Source organism: Pararge aegeria, chromosome 24, assembly GCF_905163445.1.
Source record: "Pararge aegeria chromosome 24, ilParAegt1.1, whole genome shotgun sequence".
NCBI lineage: Eukaryota > Metazoa > Arthropoda > Insecta > Lepidoptera > Nymphalidae > Pararge > Pararge aegeria.
The window spans coordinates 10,671,157-10,688,818 of NC_053203.1; the positions used below are offsets into that span (position 1 = coordinate 10,671,157).

General features: G+C 37.2%; 1 protein-coding gene across 1 annotated transcript in view; it reads right to left on the bottom strand.

Moving 5' to 3' along the window:
- LOC120634596 overlaps positions 1-13,122 on the bottom strand; it is a 37,588-nt gene extending 24,466 nt beyond the window's left edge. Inside the window, exons 1-7 of the mRNA XM_039905323.1 lie at positions 13,025-13,122; positions 11,820-11,897; positions 10,688-10,823; positions 8,610-8,693; positions 3,729-3,900; positions 1,482-1,602; positions 410-604 (exon numbers count right to left, since the gene is read on the bottom strand). Of these exons, the coding sequence (XP_039761257.1) occupies positions 410-604; positions 1,482-1,602; positions 3,729-3,900; positions 8,610-8,693; positions 10,688-10,823; positions 11,820-11,897; positions 13,025-13,106 (868 nt within the window). The 5' untranslated portion in view covers positions 13,107-13,122. The remainder of the gene's footprint in view (positions 1-409; positions 605-1,481; positions 1,603-3,728; positions 3,901-8,609; positions 8,694-10,687; positions 10,824-11,819; positions 11,898-13,024) is intronic.
- Between the last annotated feature and the right edge of the window lie 4,540 nt (positions 13,123-17,662).

Genomic DNA, 17,662 nt, shown 5'->3' on the forward strand with positions numbered 1-17,662 from the left:
ACCGTTTTAGGGCATAATTGATTTGATGTGGCAGATGCTCATGAGTGAATGGTATTCACGATCAGCGAACGAAAAACAAATTGTCATTCAAAATGGGAAACCGTCAGTATATGCGTACGCACCATGAATTGGAACGCAAACTACATGATTGGTTCTGCTGTATGTCATGCATCACGGGACCAGCCGTGATTGGCCGGCAGTTCATCTTGCTGCATTGAGACGACTATTTATAGCTAACTCAACGCAACGCACACTTCATAAGCCACTCCCACCGAGGCTATGTTTTCGTTTGGGCCATTTTTGAGCAGAAGTTATGCTTCTATGGTTTCTTTTTTCGATGTGGTGACAAGCAATTACTATATAAAAAATTCTTCTTACTTCCTATAAGCGTTAAGAAATTCCTAGTTACCATTAACCCCTAGTGGTAGTTGCATCGTTGTTGGCTCCGGGGCAGTTGTTATTGGCAACGGGGTAGTTGTTGTTGGCGGCGGGGCAGTTGTTGTTGTTGGCGGAGGCGTTGTTGGCGGCGGATGTGTTGTTGTTGTTGTAGTTCTAATAAACGACGTGGAAGGCGAAGAGTGCACATAATACGCTGCGATATATTCTGTAAAGTTATAGTATAAGTATAAGTAGCGACCGATGGCGTGCTATCTTATTTGCCAAATATTCGAACGACGTTTTCGTGAGTTATTTTTAAACTCCCTTTGAGTAAAATCACTGAGCAGCTTTTTACGCAATCCTTCCGTCTTTTTTTTATATGAAACATCTTTTGGCTCGCCTTAGCAGTAAAATCGATAGGACATGTTGCCAGAAAAAACGGAGATAATATCGAAAAACTAACAGGCAAAGTGGAATGACAAAGATAACGTGGTCACAGTCCGATACGTTGGTATGACCAGCAGGCTGATTCCCTATCTTAGTTGACATCAAATTTAGCTAGGCACTGTGGAAACTTTTACTTTTAACTTTTTATTCCACTAACTGGTGGTAAGTGACGATGCAGTCTAAGATGTTAGCGGGCTAACCTGTTAGGGAGTACAGTAGTCATACCCCTAATCGGTTTCTACGCGACATCGTACCGGAACACTAAATCGCTTAGCGGCACGTATTTTTCAGTAGGGTGTTAACTAGCTATGGCCAAAGTCTTCCAGACGTCTGGTCTAAGATAATTCAGAAATTAAAATTCCCAGATTGCGCCTGCCGGGGATCGAACCCGGGACCTCCAACTTAAATTCCAAGCGCTCACCGTTGCGCCAGGGAGGTCGTCAGAGAGGTCGGAGATGCCACCAAATAACCTGTTTCCAAGGTTCTAAGGCCGTGGGTTCGATTCCCACAAAGAAAATGTTTCTGAAATGAACAGTGCAGCCTTGAGGAAATCTGTGATTAAATAAGTCTTTGACAATAGAATCTTTTAAATGTTGAAACTTATAATTTAAACAAATGATGGTCGTTAATATAGATATAAATAAAAAAAGATTCACCAGAGCTCAAAAAATTTGGAGTCCTAGCGTGGAATATAGATGTCTCGCAATAGTGGTTTTCAAGTATTTCAACTTTATCTAGTTGCACATAGTCACCTTCGGAATCTGATTCTATGATGATCTGGGTAAGAAAAATTTTAAACTAATAAAATACCAATAGTCATTCGAAATCAGTCTACATTTGCACACAACACGAATTGAATCGCAAAATACATGATTGGTTTTACTGTACGTCATGCAGCACGGGACCAGCCGTGTTTGGCTTACTACCGTCTGTCAGCATTGTGACTAGCAAACTAACGCATGCGGGGTACACTACATAAGCCACTCCCATCGAGGCTATGTTTTCGTTAAGAGCCATTTTTGAGCATATTTTATGTTTTTTTCTAAATGGATTAACGCCGGCTGCACGCACGATAAAGCATGACTCATTGTCACGTTTCATCTGAACAGAGCGTGCGAGCAAAAGCGCAGAACAAGTAGTAGAGAGGCACGATTAAGATCCATTCCACATTTCAGTAAAATCCGGTCAGTAGTTTTTGCCTCAAAGAGTAACAACATCCATACATCCACATATCCATATATCCATACAACCTCTCAAACTTTCATGCGTATATAATATCAATAGATAGATAGATAGATATTAACCAGTCTCAAACAAATTAATCATAGTATTTCACTTAAAATTTTTAAATTAAATAGTTTCGATGTTCACTACTGTTTCTATTATTCATTATATAGTTTTAAGGTATATACGAATAGAAAAACGTTTAAATTATTAAAGTGGACTTGTACTAGTGGTTGAGCAATTTTTTTAACGGTCATTTTGTAGGCCAAACTAAAGGAGGGGCAATGGCGACCGCCAAGTAATGCAGTAAAACGCTACTGTAGGCTATATTGGATAGAAGCTGGCGTTACTTTGCCGTATTATGAAAATTAAGGTTAACTTGCTATACTCCGCGAACAGCAAGAGAATCTATATGGTGCTAAAGTCAATAACTCCTGAGGATGAGAAAACGTGCGTAGAGGGTACATTGCCGGTGATCTGTTTGGTGAGGAGTAAACGGATTGAAGTAATTATAAACGACCCCATACAGATTCTCCTGCTGTTCGCGGAGTATAGCAAATTAAGCTTAATTTTCATAATTTACGGTAGGCTATGTTTTGTTACTTTCTAGTGGCAACTTGATAGGTTGATTTGTCGTAGTTGCCACAAAATATAGCCAATATAAAAAAAATGAGCAAGCGGTGTGAATTTTTAACATCTACACTTAAAATTATTTTACGTCAAGTACCTAGGTCTACTTTATAATTTTGGCTGTTTGTAGCTCCACCGCCGGATCGGAAGGCAGATTCTACCGAGGAGAGCCGGCAAGCTCAGCAGATTGCTTTTCTCAACACCATTTCACAGTTTTTACATCATGTTAGAATTTAACTATCTTGTGAAAGATAAGACCGGAACAGGAAACCTCGTCGTTAAGTAATTCATCAATCGTATAGTAACAGTGCTCGAACATATTGTTTTAAGTTTAAATTGTTAGGTACAAAATTACCTTAGAAATCCTACTATAAAAGCATTTATAATATTTAGTTTATAATGATAGCAGCCAGTAGTATTTCATTGGCCACAGTAACAGAGTTAATTTCAATGTCAAATGTCAATATCAAATTTCAATGTTAATGTCAAATGTCAATGTCAATGGACATAAACAGTCGACTTACAAGAAATGGTCATAAATTAGTGTCATCTGCATATCGTCTGCGTAAGGTACAGGGATCATTTGTGGGATTGAGTATACGCTTTTATAATATGATTCCTAAGGTGATTTTGGACCTGCCAATGCACAAGTTTAAAGAATTTGTTAAAACACACTTATTACAGCGAGGTTACTATACTATTGATGAATTTTTTAATGACAAGGTTGCTTGGAAGCTTCCGGCTCCGCTTTCAGCTCACACAAGATAGAAAAATGAATGTTAAAATGCAAAATGTAAATTGTTGATGTTGGAAAAGAGCAACTGCTGAGTTTCTTGCCGGCTTCTTCTCGGTAGAATCTGCCTTCCGAACCGGTGGTAGAATCACTACAAACAGACAGACTTGACGTTTCAAAAGTGCTTATATTAGGCCTACTTGAAATAAATAAATTTTGAATTTTGAACTTTTTGAATTTTGATGTCGATGTCAAGGTGAATTTAAATGTCAAATGTCAATGTCAAATTTAAATAATATTAGTTTAATAAACGCACCCGAAAGTCTTGCCCAAATTTCTTCAGAGGTAGCACAGCCTCGTATTTGGTAAATTGCAAATTTGCCTTGATCTCAAAAAGCTTGTATTTCGTCCTTGCGTCTTCGCTAACCCAATTGAATGTTTCATGGTCCAGATATGATGGGATTTGAAACACTCGTAATATTGGAAATCTACGGACAAAGATTAAACATTTAATACATAAAACTTCAATGTCTTAGTAGTTCATTGTAATGTAAAGAAATAAGTATAGTTACTGTAGCTTCACAATATATTCATTACTAGCTGACCCGTGCAACTTCGTCTGCACCGAATCGGTTATTAGAGGTTTTAGTATCTTAAAAAAACCTAGAAACGAATTGCAGCGCTACTTACCAGGTCCAGTTTTATTTCCAAACTATGTTATTCGCGGAATTTCTATACCCGTCGCAACTTCTAAGCGATAGGTTCAATTTAAATAATTTAAAAAGGAACTTGCAGGTTGAACTTCAACGAATTAGTTTGGCCATCCAAAGGGGCAATGCTGCCAGCATCTTAGGAACTGTGCCTCGCTGCGGTGGTTTCGAGGACGTTTTAGATTTTATTTAGTTTTAAATAGTTTACTTTAGGTTATATGTATTATGTTTTGAAAGAAAAATTATAAAAAAAGTAGTTATTGTGACTTAACCATAACAGTTAGACATATAGCCTCGCGGATTCTTTTATAGATAATCACGGTTACTTTAAACATATTTATGTATCATCAAACTTTAAACTTTAAAATAATGTTGGAAAAGAGAAATCTGCTGAGTTTCTTGCCGGCTTTTCTCAGTGGAATCTGCCTTCCGAACCGGTGGTAGAGTCACTACAAACAGACTGACTTGATGTTTCAAAAGTGCTCATTAATTAGGCCTACTTGAAATAAATGAATTTTTAATTTTTAATTTTTTTTTTTTAATTTTCGCGGCGTATGCCAGTAAAACTCTAAGTCAGTATGACATCTTTAAAAAAATATCGTTATATTGCAGCCAATTTACAGAAAACCATGGTAAAATATACATCCATACTCAGAAACTTTCGCATTTATAATATCAGTAGGATGGTGCACATGCATTCGATCGTTGTACCATATGCTTTGCGACATGCTAGTTTCTGTGAAGAGTTATGTCCTTTATCTTCGACAATATTTATCAGATATTCATAAAAATTAGACAATACATGCTTGTTAGTATACACTTTCAAATAAAAAAAGAATTATTAAAATCGGTACAAATTGAACGGAGCTATGAAGTAAAATTGATAAAAACTTTCATTCCATTTAGGATAGGTGGACAGAAACTTTTCGTTTACCCGGAATATCAGCTACCACTATACCATATTTTATTTAAATCCGTTCAGTAGTTTTCACGTGATGCCCGGACAGACAGACAGACATACAGACAAAAATTAAATAAAAATCTTATCCAGATCTCGTTTTGGACTCAGTATCGATTATAAAGCATCCTCCGATCAAAATTTTCAAAAATATATTAAATGTACAGAAATCTTCCAGTTACAGCTTTATTATAAATATAGATAATAAAGTACTACTTAAAACAAATTTTGATTTCCTTTTTTAATTTTATAATTTTTATTAACGAGTACCTGATTTAATAGCCTGTTTTTACCAAATAAAGTCAAAGACGTACTTAGAAATCAGTTCTTTATATATTACGTATTTTACGTTTTTATATATTACGTAGATATATTTATTTAAATTATATATGTATTTGTATTACATTTTGGTATTTATGTATCAACACTCTTGGCACTATCCCGTTCTCTTGCTGTAAGTCCTATCTAAAAGGTTGCCTGTAAGAGATTGCTTGCAGCAATAAGGCCGCCTTTGCATGTCTACATTGTGTACTGTATACTTGTGCGCTGTATGTTATACGTGCAATACAGTGTTTCTTCTTCTTCTTCTTCTATTTTTTATTTATTATAGTATATGCAATTGATGGAGAAAGTATAGCTCACCACTTACGAACCAACAAATTAGGTATACTGCCTTGTATGTATATAAAAGATATGTGTATATTTGTTAAAAGATACCCAAATTATTCCAAAAGTAATTGTGAATATAATACGTATAAAGTCGTCAGATATCCCAACAAGCTCTGTACTGCAAAACGATGCAATAGTACATAATATATGAAATGTGCTTGCGGTATGGCTGTAAAAATATATAATAAACTACCAACCGATTTCGAAAACTTGAATCTTAATATGTTTAAGAATAAATTAATGCTTCTCCAAAAATGTTATTATGATGTAAAAGAATATTTATTATAAACTGAATAATTTTAAATATAAATTATGGAACATTTATTTCGATTTGGTTATTTATTTACTGTCATTTTTAATTTTATCATGTGTTTGTAGTGTTTAGTTTAATTTAATTTGACATTTAATTAAGGTTGATTCTTTTTAATTTTTTAACATCCATGAACCAAATTTGCACACTATTCATTTAGTAGAATGTCAGCTCTCTAAACTGACTATATTGTTTACCAACGTCTCAAATAAATGATTATTATTATGATCGCTGAATCTCACAGAGCAACACTTCGCATCGGTAACCACGCCTTTGAGACCGGAACACAGCATTTCTACAATGCTGCAGTAATAAGCATGGTGACAGTAATTCCCCGGACGAGCTTGGTCACAAAAAGCTCTGTTACCTAACTTAATTTAAATCTTTATTAGTGTTTTTAACTACACTTGGAGGAATTATCAATTTTATAAAATTAAAATGGATATAAATTTTTTCGGAACCGACAGGATTTGAACCTGCGACTATCTGGCAATCGCGGCCTGAGCGTTTTCTCCAATTACGCTACGGCTCTCCTACCGTCGATGCCGAAAATTAGTATATTATGCCTTTCACATCAATCTTATAGCGACTGTTGCGTCATCTAGTAGGATACGTTGCAGTTTCGATGTACTTTTTCGAGACACGTTTGAAATCCTGTCGGTTTCGAAATTTTTTATATGCATTTTAAATTTATAAAATTAATTTTAATCACTCATAGCCAGCTCTTTTTTTAAATAAAAACCAATAATATCTATAACAAGCGATGAAAGCCCGTCGTAGTAGGGTAGGACTTCGATTTCACTTTCCGGAGGACGAGTTCGAATCCTTGCACGCAACTCTAACTTTTCTAAGTTATGTGCGTTATAAAGCGATGCATTCAAAATTTTGGCAGCAGGGATTTCAATTTATCTCAGTAATTACTGAACATAAGAAAGTAATATTACGTAGCTTGATTCTTTATGTTATTAACTTTAATCTGGTAATAGCAATTTAAGATTGGTTAACTTTGATAACAGAGAAAAAAATATTTAAGTCACCTCTTTTTAAGCAGAAATATCCATTTTATAGGCAAACGGGACCCATTTATGTATTAAATTTTTCTGTATAGATCACTATAAAAACACACTTTAAGATGGTCCTGATTTTCGATAACGAATTTTAGTTTTAAATTTAAACGAATAAAACCGTTTTGTCGCATACGACCTTTACAAGCAAGCTAGCGCGAGCACGTTATTGTATGAAATCAGTCCCCCTTCAGTCCGCTCGTGACCACTGTCAACAGGAGTCGTGTGCCGGGCTAACACGCGCATACTTTTGCCGCCAAAATTTTTAAAAATTATTAAAAGTTTCGAAATGTATGAATATGGCTAGCAAAAGATAAGTAAACGTTATTTTGTGAATTGAAATTTGTATAGTATATATTATAAAATAAATATATATTTTTTTAAATCTTTTACTATATTTTTTACTTTGAAGATATCGAGGTACCATTTATGTAGATATTCGACCGTCTATAATGCAGTCTAAGTCCCCATACAGCATAGTACCATATTGCTTGAACGCGCCCCTAGTAAATTGCGCAATTTACTGTTTCTACCATTGATATAGATATTTATTAGTCTGTCATATATTCTTACTAATCATGCATTTCGAAATTTACAGTAAATCGAGAGTCTGAGCCATTCTATTTACTTTTTGTTTGAACTTTTTTTTATCTTTTTTTTTTATCGATGTTTTTATTTCAATTACTAATGCCTTATGTGTGACAAACAAGAGACTTACGATTACAGCTCGAGGTAGAGTTTTGAAAAAAATAGCGTATGTATGCGTACACTTTTAGATAGGTGTTTGGTAATAATCACATCAAACAAAAAAAAATGGAACCGTGTATAAACACTATTCACATTCAGCCTTACAAAGTGTACTTTAATTCTAAAGTTGTAAAATAAATAAAAGTCATTAAGGAAATAAAAGAGCTATAATAAATTCAAATTAATAAATAATGAATTCATATGAAGCGTTCATATTATACGTTATAATAATAAAGAGGTGATAACTACATTCGTCAACATTAACTGAAGTTAGGAGTGTTCCAAACGCGCCCTGGTCTTGAACAGCCCATAATAAACTATAGACGTTTCTTTTGTTACCGCTGTTTTTCGGCTGATAAAATATCTGTTACATTAATATAATATCATATTTTGTTTATTTACAATACATACTAATACTTGAACTAGATTACATAAATAAAATAATACATTATATATAGTTTAAAATATCATAAATACATACATAACAGTAAATACTATTACAAGTCGTCCTTAATGTACAGCTGTAGTATAATGTGTAACTTATTATTCTCGTCTGCAGTACTAAAATAAAATTATTATTAGTGAATTTCATTTCTATTTTTTATGTCATAAACTTTGATACATAGTAATCTAAAGTGAGCAAAATATTTTGTAACTCCATACACATATTTCGTTGCAGGATTATCTTATTATAAAAATCAAACAGTAGAATTGGAATTAACATAAAGCATAAACATACCCCTCAAAAAAATCGACATCCTTTTCCTTTTCCCTTTCCAGTGACGACTCGACTATTAAATCTGCCGGAGATTCTTTCCGATTCCTGAAAATATAGAATTTGTGTTGTTTAGGTTATAATTTACATTATCTCTTAAATTTTGATGTATTTATTAAATAAAATATAATTTTTATTGATACATAACTATAACCTAAAATAAACTATTTAAAAACTAAATAAAATCTAAAACGTCCTCGAAACCACCGCAGCGAGGCACAGTTCCCAAGATGCTGGCAGCATTGCCCCTTTGGATGGCCAAACTAATTCGTTGGCCAAGGTAACTGCCCGCTCTAGGATCACCGGTAGACTCGATAACCCTTTTCGATAATTCTTTGAAAAGGGCTCTTGCCTCCGGACCCCACGGTCCCAAAGTCTCTATTCCAAAAGGCACAAAAATGAAACTGCTATCCAGGTTTTCATATTTACGCCTCTTGGCCAGCTCGGCATTGGAAGCAGCCGCACCTACCATTGACGAAGTGGCCTGGATGTGTGATGCAGCTAGGGTATCAACACAAGTTGCATCCCACAGAAGTGACCTTCCAAGCCTCCAAGGTATGAGCGTCATACCTCTTGCCATCGCTCCGCGCCAAACCAATAGGTTCTAATACAGCTGGTACGTGAGCGGTAGCTAGAGAACGTCGGATGATGTCGTTGATGGTGCTATGGCGAGAGAAGCGACCAGCGCTTCTTGAACAGGAGAGTCCATGGTGACCGTAGGTGTCAACGTTGTCACCACAGTGGCATCGATGAGGCTGAATTATAGAGGCGCCAAGCCTAAGACCAATCACCACCGATAGAGTGGTGTGGTCTAACATAGTGCCCAGGTTAGCTGAAGGGAGAGCATGTAGCCAGTAGCCAGACTCCTTAGCAGAGAGAGCGAGAAGACGAGCACGGTCTCTTTTAGATGGCATTTGGTCTAAAAGTGTGTCAAAAGTTTTTTTGCAAATAATGTCATCCCACTGTCTCTGTGAAGAAAAAGAAACCGGCAAAATACTGGGACTAAGAGCAGACCAACTATTTCTTGCCTCTGCCAAGTATGACACTTCTATGGAACCCAAAGACTTGGATATAATTTTTTGAAAAAGAGTGTGTGTACTGTACACAGAGGAAAGAAAAGCTGGCAGCGAAACACTTGAAATTTTGCAAATTCTGTAATTCTGTATAATGTTCACTCATACATGGGGCGAAGCCATTGGGAAACACGGTGAGGCACTTGCTGTCTCTCCAAATATCTCTAGGCTCTTAATCAGGTCTGGCGGCCTTCTCAGTAAGCTTCCCTTTGCTGGCCTTTGCAGCTGGATATCTGATTTTTTGAGGGAACGGCAGTTGCCTTTACGGCCGATTGGCGCAGTTTGCAGCGATCCTGCTTTCTGAGTCCAAGGCCGTGGGTTCGATTCCCACAACTGGAAAATGTTCGTGTGATGAGCATGAATTTTTTTCAGTGTGTTTATATGTATATTCTAAGTATTTATGTATATTATTTCTAAAAAATATTCAACAGTCATCTTAGTACCCATAACACAAGCTACGCTTACGTTGGGGCTAGATGGCGATGTGTGCATTGTCGTAATATATTTATTTATTTATTTGTTTATCGGTTTTTTTACCGGATATACTTCGGTGAGTGTGCTCAGGAACTTCACAATCTTGTTCTTCCTTCCCCGTTCTAGCACAGAACAGCGAGACACCGACACCGTTTTTTATCCACGTTTCTGATACGTGCCGCTAAGATGTGGAACGCCCTCCCGGCAACTGTGTTTCCTGACACGAATAATTTGAGAATCTTCAAGGCTAGAGTGAATATGCTTTTTCTAGGCAAGCGTGCTCCAATCTAGACCTCATCGTTGTATCTAACGGGCATGATTGTCGTCAAGCGCTGATCAATGTATACATAATATTATAATATACATAATATTATAATTGGTTTTCATATAACTTAAAGTTAGAGGTGCGTGTTGGGGTCCAAACTCAGCCCCCCGAAAGTGAAGTCGAAGTTCTACCCACTGGGCACTGGTCTTTTATATAATTGTGACACTCACATAGTTCCAGAATGCGTTGTATATGTCATGGAGAAACAGCCAGTCTCTAACTCACGATTGGTCCATGCAGACATCAAACGAGCTCTCTTGATTTCCCCATAACCTGGATTGAAGGATGTGAAACCGAATACTGGCTCTGAAAATAAGATTAATTAACAAAGATTAGGTCATAGCGGGTGATGGCAAGAACTATGGTACAGACCCCGCATCGGTATAAGCAGCGTTGGTCAACCCCCAACGAGGTGGATGGACGACATCAAGCGAGTAGCTGGGAATCGCTGGCAACAAGCGGCCCAGGACCGTGTATCTTGGGATTCTGTCCAGCAGTGGACGTCAATCGGTTGAAGTGATGCCAGTCGTCAAATTATGTATGAATAATGGTAGGTCTCGTCGACTGCGGTCTTGTTTTAACTCCCGACGCAAGAACAATAGGGTGTTTTAACGGATGAACCGATTTTGATGTTGTTTTTTGTATTTGAAAGGTGTATTAGTCGGAAGTGTTCTTAGCTACGTTTTGTTGAATATTGGTCCAAGAAATCCACCGCCACAAAATGGCGGATTGCATATTTTTCACAACTCTCTCAATCTTGATTTATTTATCAAAACTACTAAAATCAATCTTACAAGTTACTCTAATGCGATTGACAAGCTTACTAACTAATATAATCTATACAGTTATTGGCTGGCTAAATTTGTTGTGGGCTCTTCTTAGACCAGGTCGCGTTTGGAACTCCTCCTACTTTAGTTTTAAGTTAATGAATGCAGTCACCATCACCTAACATTAGTGGTAATATTTTGAATGTATGCTTCATAAGTGCCTGTGATAAGGTCTACATGAATAAAAATTTGAATTTTTTTGTGTTCATAGTGGCCTCTGTGAACTCGCTCAGAGAGCAACTGAACACGTCTAGGTGTTCTGTGACCATGTTGAGCGTGCGCGTCGCTAGAATATGGATATCAAAGAAAAGGGTTTAACTACTAGGACTACTATACCACACGTTATAAAAATTTAAATCTACATCAAAATGGTGAATCACAAAACTTTTTCACAACTCCCTCAATACAAGTTTACTGTGCTGGGGTTTTCTTTAATGTTTTTATGTAATTTCTTGTTAAAAATAAAATTACTTACCATGCCATTTTCCGGTCACACTAAGGTCATTTATCCAACCGCAAAATTGTTTGTAGTTGAATTCACAACGTAATTTATCTGAAATTAGCAATCTTATTAGGTAATTCATTTTACACAATAGTAATTGTCGGACCATAGACCAAAGTCTTCGAACTGTGCGAGTTACCAGTGATACGGATTTGAAACGTGGTCGCTTACTATAGGCCTCATAAGAAGGCGCAGAGTCACTCAAGGGGGGGGGTCGGAGAGAGCTATGTTTTGAGTAGTTCGACGTGAGAAGATCAGTAGAAAAACAAGAGGTAATGACGTAACTCAGTGAGTCACGAACCTGGAGTAGCAATGTGCGGGGCAAATATCCCAGAGATACCACGGACGTTGGTGCACCAAGGTGTTGGAATGGCGATTTGGTTCAATACCCGGCAGGGGTAAAATGGAATATTTTATTTCCGTATCTTCTCTGGTCTCGTCTGGCTTGAGGTTTCAGATGTAAGCAGTTACCCTACAGCCAAAGCCACGTCCCGCCAAACAATTAAGCGTTCCCATAAACCGATAGACGTTGGGATCCTAAGGTGATGGAATGGCGACCCCGCACCGGTAACCGGAAAGAGTCGGACAGACGACATCCAACGCTTCGTTGGGAAACTACTGGCACAGGGTCGTGGATTCAGGAACTCCCTACTAGACATTTGTAGACCAATTAACGTTAATCGGTTGAAGTGATGCTGATGATGACGATTGGCGGGCCAAGCGGATGGCTCAACAGATGTTAAGCGAACCCTCGCCTATAACCAGAGCAGAATTATTTATTGACTTGCATCCATGCCTTAACACAGTCATGAGGCCCTGAGCTCATGACTGTGTTAAGGCATGGATGGAGGCGCAGGGCGTAGCAATAAGATAAAGTTTGACCCTTGTAATTATTACAAATACACGATTCCTGCCTTAGGATTCTAAGTAGAAATAGATTCTTCGCAGGGCATACAAAGAACGCGTCATGCAACTGCCCCGCGTCCGTGAACCTAAGGGGTAGATGTTAATCCATGTGCTTGCAATAACACCGGCAACCACGCCTTTCAAACCGGAACACAGCATTACAACAATGCTGCTTAGCGGAAAAAATAAAAGTAACAACAACCTTGCATGCCTAGTGCAGACCTGTTTATAGGCAATGGTTTTCCACTTAAAAAAAAAAAAACTAAACTTACCGTGAGCTTTGAGTGACCCGATGAATAATAGAAGTAATAAACTCGGAGCAAACATTTTGAACTGTATATTGAAAAAGAACATAATATATATAGCTCGTCTGAGTTACACGCTTCTTTATATACTACTATGAACGGTTACCAAATGTAGTTAGGTATATACCCCAACTTGGCTTATCAATCGCCGGAAACTGTACTACAGCTATAACAGGATAACCATCCAACGAATCAAAAAGAAACAAATGTAATGAAGCGAAATCTAATCAACTCAACTTATATATTATAAAGTAAAAATTTACCCCGGCACAAAATTAATAAATGAAATTTGCCATTTTGTCGAGGTGGCCATCTTGCATTTGAAATTACTAGTCAAGCCTTTTCATTTGATATTCAAATTCAAAAATTCTTCATTCATGTAGGCCTATAACAGGCACTTATGAGGCGTTCATACAAATATGTTTACATAATTGCGTTGTGATGGTGATATCTACGTTCGCCAACTTAAACCTAAAGCTACGAGGAATCCAAACGCGCCCTTCTAAGAAGAACCTACAAAAACTTAACCAGGTAATTTATTTTGTTGTCACCATCTCACAGACACTAACGCAAAAGCTTACGTATTAAATAAACTTTGATCTTATTGAGAGAAGTCACTTTCATCAATGACATATTGAGGGAGTTGACCGATTTACATCAAACTTAGCGAAGAACACTCCCGAACAATTCACCTTTGGGGTTCATAAAATACGTCAGATTTTTAGGGGGGTGTTTGTTTTAATCAAAAGATGTGTGACCTAAAAGCAGCAAAATAAAATAGTCAATCGCGCCAGATTATCAACATTGAATTAAGTCAGTATATGGATGGGTGGGATGACCGAATTTGGAGCTTTAAAGGAAAATTTAGCGTCGGTTTCAGCTTCTATCACCGTAACGATGAATAGTAATCGTAAAATATAGAGTCCTAATTATAATTTTATTTCACTCGTTAGCCAAAACAAGTGTTCCTTATCCCGCAGGAATTTAAATTTTAACCTGAAGTATCAACTATATGTATATTAAATTGCATTTAAATCAGTTTATAGTTTATTTGTTTCCACGTAATGAGCTAACAAACTGACAGACATATACCATGTATTGGACACACAGGCATATGTACCTACTCTTATTTAGTAGTCACCTAAGACAAATTATCAATGTAGCCCTGGCGAAATCCTTGATTATAGAACCTTAATTATGTTCAAACTTATAATTTAAATTAATTATGGTTTAATTTCGACCACTAAGCAACCACTTGTAAACTTACCGTAACAAAATTACAAAATACTGTTGAACTGCGCATAAGTACATTGACAAAATGTCCACAACTGGACATATATCTACTCCATATGTGGTAAAACTAGACAGGAACTATAAAGTAACTGTAGAAGGCAACATCACATACAAAACTAACACCGCCGCAATCGACGTTTACACGGACGGGTCAAAAACAAACTCAGGCACAGGCTCAGGAGTATACTGCCCGGAGCTTAACAAAATCATTGCCGAAGCGCTCGGGAGGAATAACTCCGTCTTTCAAGCGGAGTGCGTGGGTATCACAACAGCGGCCACAGCTATGTTAAACAGGAAGGTATCAGGCTTCGACATTAACATAAACAGTTACAGCCAGGCAGTACTGAAAGCTCTAACAAAATACACGACCTTATCCAAAATCTTACAAGACTGCCACAATGCTTTACGAACCCTAACACAATCAAACAGAATAACCCTGAGATGGATACGAGGTCATAACGGTAACACGGGAAATGACGCAGCCGATGAACTAGCGCGGCTGGCCACATCACTAAAAGTGGTAGGACCGGAACCGATCATACCAATATCTTTCAGTGAATATAAAGCATGGCTACATAAACAGACGCAATCCTCACACTCAGAGCTATGGATTAACGGAAATGAGTGTAAACATACGAAGGAAGTCTTTCCAAACCTAAACACACGACTAACAACCAAAGTACTAAAACTAAGTCGGAAAAACCTAAGGACGGTAGTAAGCATGATAACAGGGCATTGCTCACTAAACAAACACCTTTTCATTTTAGGTATAACCGACAGTACTTTGTGCAGGGCATGCATGGAAACACCGACTCACGTACTGCTCCAATGTAGAGGAGTAGTAGAACAACGCGCAGCGTACCTTGGCTCCCAGCATCACTCCCTGAAGCACTTGGCGACCTGGGCGGCCTGCTAAGCTGCTGTCTGGAGTGAGCTCGGCTGGCTGGAGTGACCCAGCGGGAAGCCGTACCAGTGGCACTACGTACAACGGGAGGTTCCGGCCAACTAAGTACTATTGTGTATAGTGTCGGAGACAAGCCCAGAGAGAGAAGAAGAAGAAGTAGGTACATTTCATAAGGAATTACCTTGTAAATATATTTAATCAAAAGAAGTGTATTTATTTTCCATACAAACTAATTTAAATCATTCGAATTGTTTACTTATGACAACCATATTCAAGGTAAAATACAGATACGCGTATATTACCTACTAATAATAAAGTGATGGGAGTCATTTGATTTGAATTTGACGGCCGATTGGCGCAGTTTGCAGCGACCCTGATTTCTGAGCCCAAGGCCGTGGGTGCGATCCCACTACTGGTAAATGTTTGTGTGATGAGCATGAATGTTTTTCAGTGGCTGGGTGTTCATATGTATATTCTAAATATTTATGTATATAATTCGTAAAAATATTCATCAGTCATCTTAGTAGCCCTAACACAAGCTACTCTTAAGTTGGGGGTAAAAGGCGATGTGGTTATTGTACATACCAGATGTCGTAGTATATTTATTTATTTAATTTTGCATGTGATGTTAAGACTGTATCTGATTTCTTTCAGTAAAAACTATGGCAGTTGTATACGCAAAAACTACTAGCGTTTCGCTTTCACAGATAAGTCACAGATAGGTACAATAAATAATGTACCTCTACAGCATGTGGACCGGTCAGCCGGGTAGGTGCATTCTTAAAGACGGCTCTTTATAGTTACATGTAACAGAGGCATTGAGTGACCCGACAAGAAATAAAAATAACAAACACTGAGCAAACATTTTGAACTCTATAACATCAAAAATAAAATAAAACAAGTGGTAGCCGGAAAAATATTAAAATTTTTGGTCTGAACTTAATCCACGTATATAATTCAATGATTTATCACAATGCTTTGTGGATTTAATTCTTCCAAACTATGTAGGTACTTTTTATCGCAATTTCCGGTTTCTAAATTTGCCATAGCTGGAATTTGCTCTGTGCTTATCAGTTCATAGAACAGTTATCATAAGGTTTTACTAAAAATACGAATATTATTAATCAGATAGGTAATAAGCTAATGAAATGAAATGAAATCGGCGCACCAGCAGCGCTCTAGCAGTCAACCTTTGACATCAAACTCTGGAAAACCGACAAACGAAAAAAGCATAGAAGCATAAGCGCATAAACCAATGACGGCCGTGTGGCGCAGTGGGCAGCAACCCTGCTTTCTGAGTCCAAGGTCGTAGGTTTGATTCCCACAACTGGAAAATGTTTGTGTGAGGAACATGACTGTTTTTCAATGTCTCGGTGTTTATCTCTATATTATAAGTATTTATGTGTATTATATTCATTAAAATATTCAACAGCTATCGTAGTACCCATAACACAAGCTACGCTTACTTTGGGGCTAGATGGCGATGTGTGTATTGGCGTAGTATATTTATTTATTGTTTTGTAATGAAATTCAGATAACAAATATATTATTTTTCATTCTTTTTCATCATGAGGAGACCTGTTTGCCTGAGAATTTTCCATAATGGTCTTAACGTTGTCTTGAAGGTCGTCTACCGCACTTGCCCAGCGGTGGACCTAAGCCCTTCTGATTCTGAGCTGCACGCTGTAGTGAGCTGTTAGTGGGTCGATGACGAGTGATGCCGGTTTGCCAGTGACAAACACTAGCAAATGCTTTTCAACGTTGCACTATGTAAGGTTTTAGGTCAAATAATTAATACTAGGGATAATACAAAATTCAAAATTCATTTATTTCAAGTAAGCTTAATATAAGCACTTCGTCACGTCTTCACGTCACTTCGTCAGGTCAAGTCTGGCTGTTTGTAGTGACTCTACCACCGGTTCGGAAGGCAGATTCTACCGAGAAGAAGCCAGCAAGAAACTCAGCAGTTGCTCTTTTCCAACATCAACAATTTACATTTTACATTTTAACATACATTTTTCTATCTTGTTATCTTGTGAGAGATGAAAGCGGAGCCGGATGCTTCCAAGCAACTTTGTCATTAAGAAATTTATCAATTGTATAGTATAGTATATATAAGGGTATCTTCTTTTAATGAAGAGCGCATACTAGACCAAGTTAAGCTTACTTGAAATAGATGTGATATGTATGATACATGCAGTTTGTAGTCCGTAAGATCAAAAGTATATCAAATTATCAAATTTCGTCTATTTAGTTAAAGAAGTTGAGTCATAAATCTGTAACAATTTATGATATGACATGAGAGATACACCATTTATTATTTAAAGCACAAATAAATATGATGTTGGTTTACATAATTAAACATTAGTATCTATCAAAATAATTGTATCGAATGTAAATTTCTTTAT